Source organism: Thermobia domestica, chromosome 13 (genome assembly GCF_964235325.1).
Source record: "Thermobia domestica chromosome 13, izTheDome1.hap1.1, whole genome shotgun sequence".
Classification (NCBI taxonomy): domain Eukaryota; kingdom Metazoa; phylum Arthropoda; class Insecta; order Zygentoma; family Lepismatidae; genus Thermobia; species Thermobia domestica.
The window spans coordinates 203883524-203907166 of NC_137466.1; the positions used below are offsets into that span (position 1 = coordinate 203883524).

Consider the following 23643-nt stretch of genomic DNA (forward strand, 5'->3'; position numbering starts at 1 on the left):
TATATTTCACACATGTGTATTTTTCTATTCTCAGTATTTCTTCAAAGATACTTGACACATAATTTTTCACTTTTCTAACACAAGGGTTTGAATACCTAATATTTAACTTACTCAAATTTAAACTCCATTAATTTTAGTTACCGGTACTTATTTTAAAACTATTTCATTCACAACATGAAAATTTTAGATGTCATGTTAGCAGTTATTACAGCAACATACTTCACACTACAACCTTTCCCTCACTCCTGTTGTTCGGTCATGTTGTTTTCAGGCGTTTACGTTTTTCTGAATATCTCAGCATTATTTGTTCTATCAAAATGAAAATTGCGGAATAAATCTCTATTTCAAATTTCCTTTAGAAATAAGAAGCTACTGAGTCATAATGTTATATGTATCACTTTTACTCTTCTAATAGAAACAAACCCTTGACCCCCAAGCGTTACCGGACCAAATGTTCTTTGGACGAAATGTGCTTTGAACTAAACATCCCTGGACGAAATGTCCTTTGGACCAATTTTCCTTTGGACGAAATGTCCTTTGGACCAATTGTATTTTGGACGAAATGTCATTTGGACGAATTGTCCTTTGGACCAAATGTCTCTGGACGAAATGTTCTTTGGACGAAATATCTTTGGACTAAAAGGGTGGCCACCGGCTGGGCCAGTGTGAGTCACGGTGAGTGGTGTTTTGCAGTAGGTCACGTCCTTTTGACCCACGATCCACTGACCCACTCACAAATCTTGACCCATTTCACCCACTTACCAACCGACCCACTCCATCTTTGATTTTAACATGTCTTGTTTCATTTAAAAGACGAAACATACATCCACATAATTTTTTCATCGATTGCGAAGGTTGGCTTAATATCATAATTGTAATGGTAATTTCTTCTTAAGGTGAGAAATTGATATGATTAAAAAGCCCATCTTGATGTGGGTACAAATTACCTTCCAAAGTTATTAGAAACGCTTTCTCACCCCGAAAACTATGAATTCGACAAATATTTAAGTAATTTTAGAGATTTTATTTTAAGCTCTCCCAGGCCATCATCCTGTGAAGATGGGGATGAATTTGGATGTAACATCCATTGGGAGCATCACTATCCATCTCAACGACCGAGAAAATTATGGATAAAACACTAAGATCAGTCGTTTTACATTATTTTTACATGTCACACCTCCCAACTTCCATAACTTCATACTACTACAATATTTTCTTCTTAGATTGAAAGTAATACACCCTCCATTCCAAAAGAAACCGAACGTTTTAAAAAAACAAAAAAGCAATGTACATTTTGGAACAAATCATTTTTATTAATCAATGTATTCCCCTTCTGCATCGATACACATATTTGCACGCTCCAACAAGTTGTCAAACGACTTCTCCATGTCCTTTATTGGAATGGTCTTTAGGACGGCGGTCGTCGCCTTCTCAATGGCATCAATCGATGCGTGCCACTTTCCTTTCATCGCCAAATGCAGTTTCGGGAACAGATAGAAATCGCACGGAGCGAGATCTGGTGAATAGGGCGGATGATGCAACCGAATAATGTGATTTTTGACCAAAAATTCAGTTACAAGTCGCGAACGATGTGATGGTGCATTATCGTCCAAAAGAGTCCAACTGCCGATTTCGCGATATTCGGGCCGAATACGACGAATTCTTGCCAGCAAACGCTTCATGACGCCTAAGTAAAACTCTCCAGTGACTGTCTGGCCGGGCTGAACAAATTCTTTGTGGATAATTCCTTTTGAATCGTAAAAACAAATCAGCATCACCTTAACTTTTGACTTCACCAAGCGACTTTTTTTGGGTGTTCCTTCATCCGGCGCTCTCCATTCAGCACTTTGCCGCTTTGTTTCGGGCTCATATTCAAAACACCACGTCTCGTCACCAGTTACAATCGATTTCAAGAAGTTTCGATCCTGCCGAGCACTTTTAACGATGTCTTTGCAATGCGCAATTCGATCAACTTTTTGGTCTTCGGTGAGTTTGTGTGGTACAAACCGCGAATTAACCTTCTTAAGGCCCAAAACTTCGGTCAAAATGCGGTTGTTTGAGGAATGCCTAATTCCATTTCAATAACTTTCACCGACGATTTTTTGTTATGTTTGATGAATTCACGCACTTTTTCGATGTTTTCTTCCGATAATCCGGTTCTGGGACGGCCTGATCTTTTGTCATCATCCAGCGTCTCCCTACCCGATTTGAATCGCTTGAACTACTCGTAAACTTGCGTACGGGATAGACACTCATCACCATATGCAGTTTGTAGCATTTGGTGCGTTTCACTAAAAGTTTTACCCAGTTTAACACAAAACTCAATTGCAGCTCGTTGTTTGAAACTCATTTTCCGACCGATGTACACAACACACTGACATTTGAAACGCAATAACTTTGTTGCCGTGCATCCAAATGTCATGACATTTATACCAGTTGTCAATGAGGGACTAAGCCATCTACCGGTAAAATATTACAACAGATGGCACTAGTGGTACTATTTGTTTTCAAAAGTTCGGTTTCTTTTGGAATGGAGGGTGTATGTCCCCCAAGTTTGGTAAAGGTTGTCCCAGACATTCCAGAACTACGCTCTCCTTACTAGATGTGCTGGGGGATCTTACTCTTACTGGAAGTTGAACTTAAACTTAAAGGTCATCAGAACTGCTCCCAATGAACTTGGCGACCACGAAAGATATGGGTTGTATACTAACATTGGTTATTTTCAATTATTTCTACATGTCACAAATTTCACAAACTCCTTCATTGTGTTAATGAGGGCTTAACTTACATGGCATCTGAAGTTCCAATCTTTACCTAAGAGACCTCCAAAATTATAGATTCGACACTAATGTAGGTCTTTTTTTATAATTTTGATGTCAGTCCCTTTCATTCCTCCTAGGACAGCAAACGGATACTGCCACTGCTAGGACTAAATTTGGTCTTAAATGGCATTAAAATTTCTACCAATTAATTTAGCGAACAGTGCTGCATTTAGAAGCTCGGCGTCCCTACGCACTTTTGTTCTCGGCGCCTCCAATAACTACACATTTCTCCGTCCCTTGGTCCCGAACTTACAAATAAAACTTAATTCGAATATGCTTAATTAGTGAATTTATTGCAGTTAAATACCACTCACTAGATGCTACAGCTACAATTACGTAACAAAAAATAAATGGGAAACATGTTCTGAATGATTTTCAGATTTCTTACGCTATCATCAAATATATTAGAATAGTAAAAGAGGACTGCTCATGAAATAGTATATTTGCTCTCGATTTTTTTTAACTTTTTCATACGAAAAAAATTAAAATTTTAAACTTTGCGCTCTTCAAATATGTTGCCCTCTAGGCACGGGCCTAGTTGGACTAATGGGAAATGCGGCACTGAAAACTTACGCTTCGACTCTAATATTGGTTGATTTCGATATTTTTCTGTCGCTACGTAACCACCCTGGGTGCTAATGGGAGCTTAATTGGACTTGAATTGAAAGTAGAACTGTTTACCTAAGCGACCACGAAACTATGGATTCGATACTAATATCGATCCTTTTCTAGCATTTTTGATATATATCCCGACAGTACTCTTTTCCAGATTGTAAGAAATATGGTTACAATTGCTCTAGACATATCAGAATTATGTCGAAACACACACATACATCCACTTTCATATATACAAATACAGAGTGAGCGAGCGAGAAAGTGAGAGAGAGCGACCAAAGGCATCACCACTTCCACATTGCAAAAGCATATATCAGGTATTGAATTGAAAATCTATGTAAAGACCTTCTGCTGTGGCATGCTTCATAAGGACAATTCCAGTCTGCTCACGTGACCTTTGGGGTTCATGAATTTCTTGCCAGCGTTCCGACTTTGGATTCTCTGTTTATACCCTCATTTTATGCCTCGGATAATTTTTCAAGAATATCAATGACATGCTGTAATACGAATGTTCAGAAGTAACCCCTATATGACAAATAGCTGCAAATAAATACACTACATAATTTATTTATTGCGATGATATTATTTTCTTAATTTGTATTTATCATTCACATATATCATAGAATACCAACGTACTGTGAACACCTGTTATATTTTAAACATAATAATCACTATGTTCTGCAATGATTATATGTTATATATATACACAACTGACGTATTTTAATGTAATTATTTTATATAATTTTTCATGCATTGCGGAAAATAGAATTTCATAAAAAAACATTGACTCAGATGGGAATCGAACCCTCGACCTTACGATTTGAAATCCAACGGCGTACCACTGAGCTAACACAAGCGCTCCACGAATAATACTTCTAGCGATATATAACGGTATTTAAGATAATAATTACATTCATATCCACTGCAAACGCTGTTTTTGTTCTACTTTGACTTTTATTTTAGTACTCAGGAGAGAATAATGTTCTATGTCTTAACTTTCACCATTCTTTTACATATGGAAAGATTCGTTTACGTATCTAAATATTCCATTAAGTATGGAGAGCAAAATGACAAACAAGCATGTGCTGGCATTAATACAGTTTCGAAATATTTTATCATTAAGTATTTCAATCAATGTTGCTTTTTTATATATAATTGGTAACAATTCTTATTATATTTAAGAGAAGAAAAACACATCTGCAAGATTTTTCCCGATTGCAAAGGTTGGCTTCGAGGTTCGAACCTGGTTTACGTTTTCCCGAAGTTGGACTTAGAAAATTTTTGCCTCGAAACAGCAATAAAGAATGCGCTCAACCTTTTTGAGACAAGGTGTACATGAAATAATAAAACTAATTTCGATTTACATATCAACGAACTCGTGCTTAGTTATTTTCGCAACATAACAATATTGCCAATTGGAATATATTTTATGACGACGCTAGCTATCGAGTTTTTAGTACGACAGGTGATCAAAAAGTAAGGTTACAAGGCCGATATTTCTGGAGTTTCGTCTGTTAAGGGGTGTTCGGTAATTTTAATACATGGAGTTGGCAACTATGCAGTTTCAGCCACCTGCGGTGCTAGTTGTAGGTAAACCAAAATGGCGACTCGTTTGGAAAACTGGTCTCGCGAATAAATCCACTTAGTTATTCGATTTCTGTGGGCGAAACATGAAACCGAAATTCACCAGTTTACGGAGAAACTGTAATGTCTCGTCAGCATGTCGTAGAATGGTGTCGAAAGTTAGCGTATAGTAGAGAAAACGTCACCGACGAGGAACCCAGAAGACCACCACGCTTTTGAAGCAGTTTCGTTGGGACATCCACCACCACCCTCTCTACAGCCAGGACCTCGCTCCAAGCGACTTTCACCTGTCCCTGTACTTGAAGGAGCACCTAAGACGCCGTCGCTTCGCTTCAGACGAGGAGGAGAAACACTTAGTGACAACGTGACTAAACACGCAAGGATAGGAGTTTTACCAGGAGGGAATCTTCAAACTCATCGCACGATGTAACAGGTGCCTCAACCAATATGGAGACTATGTCGAAAAATAACCTAATGTATGTACTATTTATTGGCTGTATTGGTTGTATGAAATTATAAACAATCCCGTAAAATATGGGACGTATATGAACCCTATACACCTTACATAAACAAATAGCAAGCACTCATGTCTGTATCCTGATGAATTTAAAGTTTTTGAGATTTCGAACCTTTCTCAGTAACATTCCTTACTTAAATTTCAACGTTTACAAGCGAAAATCTGTTAAGTGAAAAATTGCTGGTAATAACAAATGATACTACAACTTAAATTGTGTTTTGGATTATCATATTTCATTCTAATCTTCAAAGGAAGCAACCGCAACTAGGAGAAATGTTACTGAGACAGGTCGCAGAGAAAATTGAAATTATATAAACTTTAAATTCATCATGATACAGAGACGAGTGCTTTATATTTATTTAAGAACACTCTACATTAGAAAAAGCGTATTTCCGTAAGTGGAAAAATGTATAATTACTTTGCACGGGATATTACTCTTATGGCGCAATTCGAAACGAAAATGAACAAATATTTCGATACTTGAAAAAGCTGTGAAGAGTACGGAATAATAATAATAATAATAATAAACCGCTAGACACATGACAGCACTGATGCCGGAAACAACAACAAATGTGGTTGAAATTTGAGGGAAGAAAATAGAACAGGTGACTAGTTTTAAAAATGAAAAGAAATACATTGTGTTTCAAAAAGAATGACCTGATTTTGAACGGTAATACTTACGGAACATGGAAGAAGTGCCGGCAAGGAAATAAGTGTTGTTTGAATGGGCGTGGTCTAGAGTTTCAGAAAATCGCCGTTAGGTGTCAGTCAATGCGTGTTCTCAGTTTGCAGTCAGTCAGAAGTAAGATGGCGTCCGTTCAACAGAAGGGGTTTTGTGTGCTGCAGTTTGCAAAGACTGAGTCAGTGATTTCGGTCCAGCATGCTTTTCGTCGGCGTTTTGGTATTGATCCGCCTACACCCAAAAAGATTCGTCGTTGGTATCGCCAATTTGAAGAGATAGGATGCTTGTGCAAAGGTAAGAGTTCAGGTCGGCCTCGCTCTTCCGATGAAATGGTAGAATTTAGCTATCGTCTAGATGTTGTTCGTGCTTTTGCTGATGGACACATAGAACAATTTGAAGATTTTGAGAGTATTTTGCAATTTATCCCATTTTTGTATTATGTTATTTTTATCAATACATATGGACTTTTAAAATCAGGTCATTCTTCTTGAAACACCCTGTGTTTCAGGTTAACGTCACATGATTATGCCCTTGTAGGTTAAGGGAGACAATGATTAAGGCAAGTGAGTGATGATGGAAGAACTTGTGGAATAAGAAAGTGGGAGGAAACGAGAGTAACCCGAGAAAACCCACCACAAACTTACTTGGTCGGGGATCGAACCAAGGACTCCAAACACCAGAGGTAGGCGCTCAACCACTAAGCCACCATACCCCCCGTGACTGGTTTTAAGTACCTAGATAGAATTATCAGGGAAGATTCAGGAAATGAAACAAGTTAATTGTCAAAAAAAAATTTAACTTTTCATTCGTAGTCTTTTGCATAAGTTCATATGCAGACCAATCTTTCCACGTTGTCATTCTTATAACAAATGCAATATTAACAAATCACAGATCTTTCATTTGGCTACAATTAATAAGTTAATCATATCAACGTGATTTTTCACAGGAAGCCTGATTTGTTACACATGAAATCGCTGAACACTGTGTACCTATACACATTATGCTTTAACATGTCCATCTACTGACCAATGATTATTCAGCCACTATTCGATGTTTCTACCTCTATACATAACATTTCATCTTCTTCAGAGCGACGTCAACGGGCCTTTTTGACGCCACAGTTAGGTAACTTCATATATTCAGCTACGTTCCCTTGTTCAATTACAAAAAAATAGTATTGTATTACATATATAAACAGTTTGTGTTCCACTAAGTCTTGACTGAACTACGTGTTCTACTGATTCTACGTCGTCTCTGGTGCTACTTTGCTACCGAGTGGCAAGTACGTTGCTGCCGCGTCCTTTTGCGATCTGTACGTTAGCGACTTTACTTCGCGTCTCTCCTGGTCACTCTGCCACTCGACCTGAAAAAACAGAAGATACAAATTATTTAGAATTTCATATTACACAGCAATAGTTAATAATAGCACTGTAAACAACAACTAATTTTATATTATTACGAGGGTTGTTCAATATATAAGTTTCCCTGAGCTGTAAAACATTTATTTTTTTAAAACACATTTATAAACTATACATAGACGTATAGGTGGGTTCTTCCTCACTTCTCTCCATAATCCCCATTCAGATTCATACATTTGTCTTACAGTTGCACCAATTTGTACAAACCCTTTGCAAAAACCCTCAGGGCAGTGGCTATTTAGTACTCTCTCCATTCAGCTTCACTTCTTCATCACCAGTTGACAGGAGACCAAATAGCTTATATACGTCGAACCTGAACTCTTCTTCAGAGAAACGCAATTCGACAAAAGCGACCTGGCCTCTTCTTGATGATAATCCCCACCCCTACTCAGCACGAAAACAAACTGCCCCACTCTCCATATAGCCTCAATTTAGCGCCGAGTTACTTCCATATTTTTCCGGTATTAAAAGTCTGCGTTGCAACCTGAATCTCAATGGGAACTATGTGGAGAGGCGAGGAAGGACCCACCTACACATAAATGTATAATTTACTAATGTACCTTAAAAAATAAATATTTTACAGCTTAGGGAAATTTATATATTGAACGACCCACTTACTATTAATTTATCCTTTTTATTCAATAAAGCATACGTTCGCGAATGATTCTAAGCCAACAAATTTAGGGAAGATCGTTACAAACAACTCCCATAAAATAAAATGATATTGAAATGAAAGTGTAAGCAATTCAAGACACATTTTTATCAGAATGTGCTGTGCACAAAAATCAATTATTCTAGTTCATCTTAGAAATCTTACAACTTTAAATAATAATAATAATAATAATAATAAAAATAATAATAATTGGGGGCCGCGGTGGCACAGTGGTAGAGCGTTCACCTCTGGCGCTTGGGGTCTCGGGTTCGATTCCAGCCCTCGCCAAGTGAACTTTTTGGTGGACAAACATCGTGTGCGTGGGTTTCCTCGGGGTTCTCCCGTTTTCTGTTACTTTCTTCATTCCACCATTTCATTCATTTCTCATTATCACCGTCTCCTTTAGCCTAGGCAGCATAACCGTGGGACGTAAAACTTAAAGATTTCATTTAATTTTTTTTTCAAAAATAATAATTAAAATAACATAATCTAACAGTTTTCTGTAGAAATGGTAAACAGTTTGTTAACTTATGATAAAGACAAATTTATCATTTATAAACAGCAAATTAAGGATATTTTACTAAAGAATACCTCACATCTAATGGATTATAGTTAACCCTTACATTAACAAGCGGGGTATTCTGACTACCCCAGGTTGTTTTTTTTTCCTATAATTATTTTATCCGACAATTATCTTCGGTATTTTGATGGTACAGCTGCATGACTTTGTACTAAAATGATTAAAATTGAATTCACACTCGTGAATAACCTATTTCTTTATTTTTATAGTTATTATTGACTGGATATATTAATGGGGTTGTAAGACTACCCCGCTTGGTATGAAATGTCTTATTTTATTACACTGAATATACCCATGCTTCGCACGGGGGCTGTATTTGGAAGTCAACGCCTGTGGGAGTATCACCATTGATCTCAGCGACTGCGAAAACTATGGATTTGATACTAATATCGGCAATTTTGGACTCTTTTTTTTTTTTTTTTTTTTTTTTTTTTTTTTTTTTTTTTTTTTTTTTTTTTTACATGTCTCGGTATCCCCCTGCTGACTCCCGGCCCGCATGCAATTGTAACTAAATTTGCAAGTCACCGCTAATGGAAGTGTCACCATTGATTTCAGTGACCGCAAAAACTGTGGATTTGACAATAATATCGGTCATGTTGGATTACTTTTATATGTCTCGGTATCTCCCCCCTTTCCCCCTCCCGGTGACCTCCGGCTAGGAGCCGAATAGCGTGAATTTGGAAGTTAATGCGATCGGAGTTTCACCATTGATTTCAGCGACCGCGAAAACTATGAATTCGACATTAATATTGGTCATTTTCTATTACTTTTACATGTCCCGGTAAACGCCCCCTGGTTCGAATTTTGACAAAAACGTTTAACTCTGGTCTGGAGTCTGGAACAAGGTATTCGTGACCAAAATTTGGTAATTCTCGGTCAATTTGTCTGGTTCCCACGCCGGTTCCGATAAACGCCTTCCCTGAGACCCCCTGGTTCGAAATTTAAAAAAAAGGGCTTCGTCTTGATCTGTGGCCCGGGCCAAGGTACTCCTGAACAAAATTTGGTAACTCTCGGTCCATTCGTCTGGTCCCCAGGCCGCACAGACAGACAGATAGACACACAAACACACAAACAAACTCTTTATTTTACTTATATTAGATTTGTTAGGAATGAACGTTTTTATGGAATATTTCTCTCATTCATCTTCATTATTTATCTTTCCCGTTGTTGAGTTTTACTATGCATCAATTGTTTAGCTCAATTAACATATATTTTTCACCGTTTAGCTGAAATTATATATAAGTCCAGGTTTCAACTGCAAGTAATAATGTCCAAAGGATTATTTAAAGAGGGTATATTGAAAAGTCTAGACAATTTCGATGACAGTGACAATGAAAATGAGTGGGGCATTGACAATGAATTGAATGAGTATCTGGAACCTCTCGACAAAGAGCATATCACAGCAGTAGATGAAGCTGATGATAAAATATCAGAAGATAATAGATATTCACGTGAGCCAGTAGAAGGATTTAGATTTCTGGGCTTTCGGCATCTAAGGCCATTTAACCCGTCACGTTTGAAGAATAACGTCCCTCGACGAGCACACTATCCAGGGAAAGGGAAGGAAGAAAGAATTGCGGAAGGAAGGAAGCGGCCTGGGACCTATAGTTTAAGTACCACCCCGGCATTTGCCTGGTGTGAATGAGAAAAATCCAGGAAAACCTCATTCAGGGTGGCTAGCCTCAAAAAGCGTTTTACACTTTTTCGACCGAGTGCCCCCACCGGGAATCGAACCCGGGACCGCTCGCACCAAAGGCGAGAGGCCAGTAGAAGGAAAAGATGAAGACATTGAAAATGTGTTTGTTTCTAGGACTGGGCTAATTTTTTCCAGTGAACCACCAAACGTTTGGCAGTGCACACTTCATAACATTTTGAACCTAATACCTGGCCCAATACGTGATCTGAAAACACTGAGAATAATAACACAGTCATTTTTGTTATTTATTTCACGAGAAATCGTGAGCACTTTTGTCGCGGAAACAAACTGGGAAGAAAAAAAGAGAAATTCAATTTGGAATGTAAATGAAATCTTTAAGTTTTACATCCCACGGTTATGCCGGTTAGGCTAAAGGAGACGGTGATGATGACAGATGAGTGAAATGGTGGAATGAAGAAAGTGGGAGGAAACGGGAGAACCCCGAGAAATCCCACGAACACGGTGTTTGTCCACCACAAAGTTCACTGAAATTTGGAATGTAGTTTATGCATCATAACAAAAGACAGGAGTGATCTAAGTACACCTGAAGTATATGCTGCACTAGCAGTTTTTATTGCAGCTAGTTGAATTTATGGACATCGCACAAGCGCTTCAGATCTGTGGAGAGAGGTAATGTAGCTTTTCGACAACCTTTCTTTCCTGCTGTCATGTCAAAGTGCATGTTATGTGAAGTACATGTTGTGCAAAAATGTACATGAATGAACGCTTCAAAAATGTTATTTGTTATTTTGAGCTTAAGTGCTAGTTTACTGCAACACAATCAAAATGTATACTTTTTTTTCCCCCAGGTTTTCCTATACTCCATTTCTGTTGTGAATTGTATAAAATTTATTTTCTTTACATCCATGGTCAGTTTAAATATTTTTAATAATTTATAACACTGTATTTCAATGCTAAATAAAGATTCTCATTGAAAATAACAGAATTTGAAAATAAATCTTACACTACATTTCAAAATTGCACTAGGGTAGAAAAAATACCCCGGCTGATAAAATAAAGGTGTCGAAAAGCTTGGTAACGGGAGGGTTAAGGACAAAAACGACTTGGATTAAATGTCTGCATCCTTTTATTTGCATACCTCAAACGGAGATTTGAAAATGAAACATTTCAGTTTCACGTCCCACGATTATACTCTATACGCTAACGGAGACGATGATTAATGTAAATGAATGATAATGGAAGAACTTGTGGAATGAGAAAGTTGGAGGAGACGGGAGTACCTCGAGAAAACTCACGGACACACTGTTGTCCACTACAAAAATAGCTTGGCCAGAGTTCGAACCAGGGAAACTACACACCAGAGATAAACGCTCTACCACTGAACCACTGTACTCCCTCGGAAAGGGAGATTTGAGAATAATACTAATTCACTCGACAAAGAATGTATATCGATGGCCTGAAGCTTCTGTTTAGTGCTTTTCATACGAAAGTATTTATTTAGTAATATTATAATTAGTATTAATTAACTTTCATTTTCATTTTCATGTGATGGGGTTTCTTTAAGTTGCACAATACAGTATATAGATAAAAACTCCCAGTGTCATATAAATCATATGAGCAGTTTAGTCTGTATGGGATGATATTTTCTGAAATTAATATTGAAACAGAAAGTGGTAATAACTTCTGCCACTTCCTGTTTCAGTAGAGAGATCAGAGTGGAGATGGAATATTGATTGCAGAAATCCGATTCTCGCTATCTATTACCGTTTTACTCTATAGCGATCAACATTAAAACCGGAAGTAGTTGATTCCTGTCGCTTCCGGTTTCAATAGGTGGTTGGGGGAAGATGGTAGCGATTCCAAAGAGAGCGCTTCTCGTTATCGCTAGTCATAGTTTCAATAAATCGCTGTTGAAACCGGAAGTTATAGTGGATTCCTATTACTTCTGGTTTAAGTACAGAGTTAAGGGTGGAGAACAAATGTATTCTTAGGGCGCTTAAACAACTGCAAAAAACAGCTTCTCGCTATCTATTACCGTTTTACTCTATAGTGATACTCAGAAATGATTGATTTCCAGTTTGAATATCACATTTCTTTCAGTTTAACGTCCCACGATTATGTCCTTTAGGCGAAGGGAGATGGATGATTAAGGCAAGTGAATGACGATGGAAGAATTGGTGGAATGAGAAAGTGGGAGGAAAAGGGAGTACCTCGAGAAAACACATCGTTTTGGACACGATGTTGTCCATCAGAAACTTACTTGGCCGGAGATCGAACCGAGGACCCCTGGTTTGAGTATTATCTGCATCAGTTCCTAGCTTTTAACCCTCCGCACCTTGGTCAAAACTGACTATTATCCATGAAGCAGTTCTTGAGATTTTGTCTCCAGGACGGACAAACGGACAGACACGGTAAATATATATAAAAGGGTTTTCGAAAACCAAGCTTTGTAAACTCCGCATACTCCGTAAAGAAAACTTAATCAGTTAAAAATAGTATCACAGAACGCAAGTAAAAGAATACTATGCTGACCCTAGAAGCCATCATGGCATCGGATCACATCATTCAGCTACTATCTTCTTTAAATATTACTCATATACTTCTTTTCCTTTATCCCTGATGAAGATTGACTAATCTAGAGTTTGATTCTTCTTTTTCAACATAAAGGCTATACGAAATGGCATCTACTGCTTAAAAGTGGAATCTCAACCACTCAGGGCGTACACCAAATTTCATGGACTCAATTTCGTATCCTTTCAAGACACCTATAATGTTTGTATAAATCTCAATATTCTGAAATGACTTTTTAAAAAATTTAAAGTCCCACGGTTATGCCTTCTAGGCTAAATGAGACAGTATATATTTTAATACAATAAACCTTTATTTTTGCCCTAGTATGGGGCAAGTGGTGAATCCCCTTGCGTACGCTATAGGAACCACTACTAGGTATGTATCCAAGACAAACACTCGAGACCATGCGTGTTATAAGCTTGAAATTTTCTGTCTGCCTGTGCTCGCTATCTCCCTCATAAAATATTAGCGAAAGGGCTTAACATGGTTTGCGTTTACTTGTGTTTGCGAATAGTGTTTAACTTCTCGTAAGCACTTGATTTCCCTATGCTCTTTTAGGATTTTTTTTTTTTTTCATTTACAGGCTCACTATATAATATATTCTCGTATCAATGAACTGACTGTTTTACACACATATTTAAATATGAGAGACTCTTCTCTAAATAATGAGAACACCTGTAGTTTGAAACATGTAAGATATGAGCAACGAGCATACACGTGAAGCGCCTGGCCATTGCCAACCATCTTCACACACTTAACTCACTAGTTAAAAAAAGTTACATGGAGAGTGACAGTGTTCCGAAATGTTGCAATACAACCCCTGTGCTGTTATGCAACCATACTCAAGTTATAGAATGTATGGTTGCGTATAATCATGTTACTTTGACGTAATGAAGCCAGCACCCGTTAAGGTATTTAATAGTCTAGCCTCCCGAAAATTAGCATCAGACTAAAGAAATTTACAGACGTTGTTCAGCCTACGTTTGGACGATTTCGTTCCCTCCCCCTCCCGGGCAGAATGGACTCACCCGACCTGGCTCGTGGCGTCCTGCAGTCTTGCGCAGTGGCTTCCTGGGAACGGAGTTGTTTTTCTGCGCGGACGACAATAACGCACAAAACAGGACCACTGTTGTGAGTGTTGTGTTAAATTTGTTTCCAAGTTTGTGGGTTTTCGCTCTGTGACCAAAATGCCGCCCAAACTAAGCCGGTTTTGGGAAGGCTATGTTGCGGCGCTTTATGACGCCCACTTTAGTGTTTCTGTCATTAGAAAACAGTGCAAGAAAAATGGTTGCAACATCAGTTTAAGTGGAATAAAAAACGTTATTAAAAAGTACAAGGGCAACAAAGCTCCACCATTTGGATCACCAACGAAGTTACCTAGGAAGCGGGAATGCACCAAGGCCACCTCCACCATGCAGAGGGAACTTCGAAAAATGGCAATGCAAGAAAATCCGCCAACACAAAGGTATATGGCTAATCGTCTTGACGTGTCTTTGGAGACTGTGAGCCGGACGTTACACCATCAACTCAAGCTGGAAAAAGTTATGAAAGCTCGCGGCCATCTTCTCACGGATGCCCACCAAAAGGAACGGAAGTGTAACGCCCGGAAGCTGTACAAACGGCATCTGGCAAAACAAAGGTGGATTACGTCGTAACGTTCGATGAAGCATGGATTTATCTTTCCGACTGTGGCAAACCGAGAGTTATCATGTACCGAGAGAAAGGCGCCAAGAACTTCGGAAGGTGGGTCCGTGTCTGTAAAGAATCCTTTCCAAAAGGGTTCATGGTCGTTACTGGCTACTGTTACCGAGGTAAACTGAACATTCGTAGGGTGGCGAAGAACTGCAAAATAAATTCGCAGTATTTTCAGGAGCAGATTATGCGGCCGATCTACGAGCATGAGATTCCAACAATGTCCGGAAATGACTCCAATCTGGTGCGCATTCACGTGGACAAGGCCTCATCACATACCTAACGATCGTCCCTCGCATTCTACAGCGAGATGGAGGAGGCAAGTGGTGATACCTTTCAATGAGGTACCTGTTAAATCTCCAGATGCAAGTCCTATGGACTATTGTGGATTTGGATTGCTGAAGCGGGCTTTGGGAAAACGGCGTGTGACAACTGTGGAAGGACTTTGGAAAGCTGTGTAAACAGAATGGGACAAGCTTCCCCTCTCAATTCTTCAGAGAAGCCTATTACAGTGGAAATTACGCTGTCGGGCTATTGTTAGGAACCAAGGGAAACACATCGAGAACTTACGGATCTGACGCCATGGATTATTCTAAATTTTTAGGTTAAGTCGAAATTGGCCAAATGTTGACTGAACAACCTCTGTATATGGAACCACCGGGATAGTATTATCTTTCAAACAATAACAACAAAATGAATAATCAAAAATCGGTACAGCTATACATATATATATAAACGGGTTGAACTGAGAATCTTCTCTCTTTGAATTTGGGTAAAATGAAATCACTCTCTTCTCATCTTTATAGCCCAATGCTAATTAACCCTCACAGATTGAAAGCTTTTGAAGCCTTGAAAGATCTACAGTGTGGTAAGTAAACAAAGAATTACAATTATTTTCCGTGAGCCAAGTACAGGCTGGGCCATAAGTCACTTGACAAAAAATGCATTTCAAATGAATTACTAATCAACTACGAAACTGTGAAACGATTACGAGTTGAACAATAACGTTAAGTTAGGTTATACATATCAAGTGTTGAAGTGTCCTCCATTATTTTTTTCAATGAGCCTGCACAAAACATTGCGCTACAGTTGTAAGATTTTCTTCTGTAGTCACAGACTTAAGCCTAATCTAAGAAGATCAGCTTCAGACTAAGTCTCTTCGAACCTTTTATTCAAGTCATGGATTTCTAGTAAAGATGGAAGTACAGTGTTCCGTAAACGCTCCACAAATAACTCAATCCTATCTTGGTAATTGTGGTCATGTAACCACTACTTTTGCAGCAGTAATACATGTTCATCTTTTGATAATTTTCTATTCATTGTAAACTTACTTAATTACGAGTGTAATACGATTTAAATCCTTTATATATATATATATATATATATATATATATATATATACAAACTTCTTACAACGTATTGTTTACGTCAATAATCTACTGCGCTCTAGTCAACTGAGAACTGAATAACAGCTAGCGCCAAGCAATTTATGGACCACTCTGTAACGTATTTCTTGCATGGTTACCTTTTGCTTATGCTGCTCCACTGCATCTAGAACTCTGTCCATCACCATTTTCTCCGTGAGGACACCATCCTCGGAAGCGTAAGCAGCTGCCTGCCATGCCACACCTAACTTGGCTATTTCTCGACCAGACATTCCCTCCGCCATCTTCGCAATCTCTGAACACAAACGCCCATAATCAAATTGGGCTACCTTTAATCGCCTGAAACAAAACAAAATAAAAAATTAGAAAGACGTATGAACTAGATAACAGAAATATTCATAAATAAAAGAAAAGTTACGTACCCCATATAGAACACGAAGGCGCACATAGAATTTACAGGAGTATCAGAACAAAATTACGAATATCAGAAACAGGGTGTCTACTAAAATTTCAAAATAAAATCTCGTGACTTTTTCTTTACCAAACCATAAAATTTTTAACATTCTCAAGAGCGAATTTGGGTGCGAATTAGGCCAAATTTTCATGCATGCGATATAAGCGTGCTTTGCTTGCGATTTGGTAGCTTCTAAAGCCAACCATAGACATTTCTGGTGGTGAATTTTCACGTTTTATAGAACAATGTGTTCAAGTCTATACTTATATTTGTACAGATAAAAAAGTGACTCAAAAGCTAAATTTCGTAACTTTTTCTTGACTTTCATGATCGTTTTCTAATTTCGTGTCTTTTTCGAGACTTTCGTGATCGATAGACACCCTGAGAAAGAATAATTCTTAAAAATACGTTAGCAATTATTTCCATTTTGTTATAATTTTCCAACTTGTCACTGTATTTATTCAATTTAATTCTAGAAGTGAGAAAAAAAGATACTTTTAAACACGAACATATATTATGTACATATATAACAATATAGCAATGAACATTCTGCACGAAACTTTACATTAGTGACTGTTGAGATCAATTCTAGTCTCCTGTACACAGGCCTAACTACAATAAATCTTAAACATCACACCTTGTTAGAACTATGATTGCTGTTCAACAAATACATAGGCTCTCTTACAAGGTAAACTAATTCCCCTTTAACATTGTATATGCATTTTTCCTATTGACTACATATTCCATTTCAATAACAATTAAAACTTCTACAGATTACTGCATGTAACTACTTAACATTACATTTTTTGACCATCACCCTTCTCCTGCCCTGAAACAAAATATTCTCCTTAAGTAATATTAACCCTTTATTGCACGAATAAATTTTGATCGTGTTGAAATTCTTTTTCTTCTTTCTTTCTTTATGCATTACGTAGATAAATGTAAATAATATCCAATAATATGATTTTTTTTTGTTTTTTTTTTTACTTCTGAGGTTTCAAGTTACAGCATAGACGTCATGATTGTATTACACTAGTGAAAACAGAGTTTAGTGCCAATATCAGCAGAAACCATGTGATATGGAAGATTGTGAAACAATGATTTTTTTTTAATGTTAAGAGAACAAAAAAAGGTTTTGTGAAAAAAATTACAAATAACAAACGTGCACGTTTTGTGCTTTCTCTATGCTTTCTAACGCTCTCTGTCCGACCTATGCCACTAGACGAAAACTGTGTGGTAGAAAGCTTAACTCCATTGGTGCCACAAGATATCGACGTCCGCTATTCGCTAATATACACATTTTAAGAATATCATTATTGTTGTTACTGTTTATTGATTCACTATGATGCCAACTGGCATCAAAATGCATTTTAGGATTAATAATTATATAAATCAAAGGAGAAAACAACCGGTTTTTAACACCAAATCCTCTATAGGTGCGAATTCAGTGATACCCAACAAGTGAAGAAATGCACACTGGACCGGAACTCGAACCCAGGATCTTCGTGTACCGTGCCGATACATTAACCGCTACGTTACTTAGTTCGTTCCCAGAACAGCCATACATACCCTCACTCTTGGAGTCGGGTGTTCTTTTACTTAGACCACACTGTTCGTACCACAACTTCCTGTTGTGCTTGCTTGCACAATCCAATGCCCATATTCAGAAGCTAGGAGTGGACTGGGTAGCGTAGCGGTTAATGCATCGGCACAGTACGCCGGAGATCCCTGGTTCGAGTCCCGATCTTCAAGCACTTTTTTTCATTCTTTGTAATATCATTTAATATTAATAACACCATTGATCCGCTTTGGGGCCTGTACAAGCAGAAGAGCGCTTCAGTAATAGTAGTACAAAGTGACTGACTACAGGAAAATATTACTAAATTTTCGTATTTTAACCCAGCGAAGCGGATAGTTGACGCTAGTTATCACAAAAGTGTGTATATGTTCCAGCATAACTCTGTAACGCCAGGAGCAACTTCACGAATTTGGTACAATGAATTACAATCTTGAAACAAATACTGTAAAGGGACTGGGAGGGGAAGAGAAGAACTAAGACTCTTCTAGCACCACTAGGAAAGATGAATGTAAAAACAGTCGAAAATGACTGATATTAGTGTCGAATCTATAGTTTTCGGGGTCAATGAGATGAACAATAACATTCCCGGGTTGAACTTCAACGCCGTTTAAGTGGGGGTGAGAATGGGTAAGAGGTGGACTGAAAAGGGATAACATTACGGATTATTCATCATTACACTTCCACTGAAATGCATATAGAGGGTGTCTACTAAAATTCCCAAATGAAATTTCGTTACTTTTTCGTGACCATTTCCTTTCCAAACCATAAAATTTAGTTAACATTCTCAAGAGCAAATTTGGGTGCGAATTGGGCCGAATTTTCATGCATGCGATAGATGCGTGGTTTGTTTGCGATTTGGTAGCATCTAAAGCTGACCATAGATATTTTTGCTGGTGAATTTTGACGTTTTATAGAATATAATTTTCTTATCTATACTTATATTTGAACAGATTAAAAAAAAAAAAAAAAAAAAATCGTGGCTGAAAAGCTAAATTTTGTAACTTTTTCTTGACTTTGGTTACCGATAGACACCCTGATATACTAAGGGAAAAGGGGCAGAAAATTGCTTCAAATACTTTCTGAAACCCATTCCCCACGTGCAAAGAACGGGCATTTCAGTTAGTAGGTATATTATTTAAATTTAAACAAAATATTAAACAAACTTAAGAATGCTTACCTGTGACCTTCTGTTGCAGGTTTCAAGACGAATTGGTCAAAGTATAACCTGACTAGTCGCTCCCTTTCCTCCAATCCTGGCAACGAGAATTCCACCATTTCATCTAAACGATCATTCACTGCCCAGTCGAACTGTTCAGGCGTATTCGACGCCAATACCATCATAAACCTATTGACAAAAAGCACATATACTCGTTAATAAAAATTCATGTACTATAACTGAGATTATATTGAATGCATATTTATATATACAGTAAACCATCGACTTAGCGAACTAACTGGGAAGAAAGAGAGTGTATAAAATATGAAGTCAGTTACGAGGGGTATCCAATAAGTTATCTACCTAGACAGGAAGGAATGCAGATAGGCTCATCTGGTCATCACTTCCTTTCGATGTAGTCCCCATGAGCTAGGAATTTGTCTTGGTCTTTCTCAAACAAGTGCAACAAATCCTGCTCCAGCTTCTGCAAATTCATTGTTCGCGGCGTCACACAAACACACTGCTCACAGACATTGCGTTGCTCCGACTGCGTGCAGCCGGGTTCCCAACAGTGTCCTGTGCGTGCGTGTCCGGTGTTATTATGTTCTGCCCCTCCCTTTCTGTCTAGGTACATAACTTATTGTATGCTCCTCATGAATTGTGAATTGTGTTAGGAACAATATTTAAAATGGGATATGACTTGAAATTGTGCTGTATAATGTAAATGTAAAATATTTAATGTACCTATCATATTAATACAAATATTTAATGTACTTATCAAAAACATCCTACAGCTATGTTAAAAAAAAAAAAAGTCTGAAACTATAGCTAGTTTCCCATTGAAATAAAAATAAAATCTTTAAGTTTTACGTCCCACGGTTATGCCGGTTAGGCTAAAAGAGACGGTGAAGATGAGAAATGAATGAAATGGTGGAATGAAGGAAGTGGGAGGAAACCGGAGAGCCCCGAGAAAACCCATGAGCACGGTGTTTGTCCACCACAAAGTCCACACGGCACGAGCTGGGATCGAACCAGGGACCCCAAGCACCGGAGGTGAACGCTTACCACTGAGCTACCGCGCCCCTATTGATTTCCCATTGAGTGTAGTTTCTTGACAATAAAAACTATAAACTGCCTGAAAAGTTCATAATAAGCCCACACTTCGGTACCAAATTCTGTTCATTAATCGTGGGTTTACTGTAGCTAAAAAATTCATCTATAAGCATACTGCAGTATTATAAGATGCTTGCGAGTGAGGGAACTCACGTAATATTTTAGCTTAAAATACTAATTTGCACACAAAAGCTCTCCAATTCTCACAGTTTCATTTTGCACGTTTTTTCAAACTGGTGAGGTTCTAACCCCTTGTTAATGTAAATATCTTGCACTTTGAACAACTCTTCTACTGAATGATTTACTACCGCAGATACTTGGCACTAGAACTTGTTTTGCAACTGTATATGTAACGAAGAATGTTTGTAGAATTGTATTCACCATTGGAAAACATTTATAATGCATCGTTCAATAGAAGAACTATGTGAGTACAACGGTTGTACATTCATAACAGCTTAAATCACACTATTTTTCAACTTAAAAAAAAAAAAAAAAAAAAAAAGAAGAAGAAGAAAAACTTTCATGTAGGACTACCAAATATTTCAAGGAAAATAAAGAATGTTTTTACGAATTTAAAGGGGTAAAAAAAATGTGTGATATCCAGTATTTACATACAACAAACACACACATAATTTTACGTAGTGGCATACAATACGCTTCATTGGAATCTGGTCCAGTTTCATTAAAAATAATTGCAACACATAAAACACAAAAAAGTATATTACAATACCTGGTGGAAGCTTATGTGGTTTGGATTCCACGTTAAGCTGTAGGTTCTGTTCTCACATAGCTTCGACGTTGAAACGACGCTAAAACTGAAATCCAACCCAACATATTTGCACATACTTTTGTTGCCTTTTAATTGTATTTTAATAAAGATTTTACATTTCTGAAGAGTTCCACATCCGTTTTTATATGTTCAAAAAATCTTGCAGAACATATATTTACAACTACTTGGAGTTCTGCTTTTAGTTCACGGAAGCTTTTGTTCCTGACATTAGAATATTCTGTTTTTATTAATGTACAGTAGCTTCTGTTCCTGACATCAGTATATTCTAGTTTTATTAGTTCACAATAGCTACTGTTCCTGACATCAGTATATTCTGGTTTTATTAGTTCACAACAGCTACTGTTCCTGACATAAGTATATTCTGGTTTTATTAGTTCACAATAGCTTCTGTTCCAGACATCAGTATATTCTGGTTTTATTAGTTCACAATAGCTACTGTTCCAGACATCAGTACATTCTGGTTTTATTAGTTCACAATAGCTACTGTTCCTGACATCAGTATATTCTGGTTTTATTAGTTCACAATAGCTTCTGTTCCAGACATCAGTATATTCTGGTTTTATTAGTTCACAATAGCTGCTGTTCCTGACATCAGTATATTCTGGTTTTATTAGTTCACAATAGCTTCTGTTCCTGACATCAATATATTCTGGTTTTTATTAGTTCACAATAGCTTCTATTCCTGAAATCACTATATTACGATCGACTGAAACTGCGATACGATCAACAAGATGTTGAAAAACAAAGTCTAAGATGCTAAAAGCAAATTATTTTTAAACATAAGGTTGGGGTGCCGGTTGTGTAGAAGGGACAGACATTGCATTGCGTGCAGCCTGTTGCATTTTCTGTCTGAATACAAACTTGCAATTTACATCGTTGGGCTGTTTTGTTAAGTGTGAGAGAAGTCATTTTTTTTTTTCACTAACAACATTTTAAAAATGTTCAGAACTATCATTTGTTTTATTTCTCTAAAAATTATCGGGAAAATGAAAGCATATAACGCAAAATGTAACAGAAAAGTGCAAAACTTACGGGAAAAACGTACGATCAGGCAAACCCTATTTTCATGTGAGCTTTCCCACAAAATGGAACACATACTGTTAAAACAGTTTTGTGCAATTAAAGTGCTTTTGGACGCAGTAAGCTGTTATATATATATATATATATATATATATATATATATATATATATATATATATATATATATATATATATATTTTACAAATTACATAAGTATCTAATTGAATCATATCTCTAAGTAAGTTTTATAGATAACTTTAGAAAAGGTCAGGACAACGTTAAACTTAGCACGAAATTTTGTTCTTTAATTTAAGAAAGCCAAAGAAAGCGACGTTTTGCCACTGTGCTAATCTCACTACAACAACTGTTAACAAGTCATCTAATTGGTTATTTGTGTGTTACTGTACCAAGATTTTTTAAAAATGTTTACATCAACATTGTTAGAAAGAATATTTTATTGCTACTTTGGGTTATGTTTTCATGTATAATTTGTGAGAATAAACTATTTTATAAACTTCATTTTGAGCCTTTATCAGATATCATCTCTCCTTACTGAAATATTTAAATTACAAAAATTTCATAGTGCCTAAATTTAGAACAAAAGAAAGGGCTGACACCCCAATCCTTTTCTTTGTTCGTTTCATCTAAATTGAAAGCTTCTTTTCAGTATTTTAATGAAACGGAGCTAGGATTGGCTTCCCAATTACAACAGAAGTCGCTACGTTACACCTTATCGCACTTTTTATCTAAAAGTATTCGTAAGATATAATTGAAAAGAAAATTTTTACGTCATAATTAAGTGATTAAAACATTGAAATTACCTACTTGTTGGACTGCTCTCCTGTTCGATACAAGAAGGCGTTTAGAGTGGCTCGCAAATCTTCGCTTATCGTCTCGGAACTTCGCTTCCTGAGAAATGCATCCGCTTCGTCCACGAACAATAACAACCCTCGCCGAGAACTCGACGCCCAATCAAACACTTTGTGAACAGCAGTGACGCCTTCTCTACCCATCGGAGCGACATCTCCACCTGTCATGATGGCATAGTCCATTCCAGAATGAATAGCCAATTTCTTTTCAAATGAAAAATACACAAATATAAAACTTAACAGAAGTTTAGGCAATAGTAGTACTATATATATATATATATATATATATATATATATATATATACACAAATAACATGTGGGTACGGAAGTTTAACTATGTAAATATGCAAAAGTAATACAACCCTTAATACTGACTACAGTCACCAACAAAAGTAAGTATTTCCCTTTTCCTTTAATATAGATATGGAATAATGAATTATTGGGCGTACTTTAGTAATCATATTATCAATAACTTGGGAAAAAATAC

At 37.2% G+C, this 23643-nt stretch overlaps 1 protein-coding gene across 1 annotated transcript in view; it reads right to left on the reverse strand.

Annotated features, from left to right (window-relative positions):
- Window positions 1-6999: 6999 nt before the first annotated feature.
- bor (ATPase family AAA domain containing bor) overlaps window positions 7000-23643 on the reverse strand; it is a 47307-nt gene continuing 30663 nt past the window's right edge. The window contains exons 8-11 of the mRNA XM_081737258.1: window positions 23113-23360; window positions 19386-19553; window positions 16316-16514; window positions 7000-7583 (exon numbers count right to left, since the gene is read on the reverse strand). Coding sequence (XP_081593384.1) covers window positions 7464-7583; window positions 16316-16514; window positions 19386-19553; window positions 23113-23360 — 735 coding nt within the window. The 3' untranslated portion in view covers window positions 7000-7463. The remainder of the gene's footprint in view (window positions 7584-16315; window positions 16515-19385; window positions 19554-23112; window positions 23361-23643) is intronic.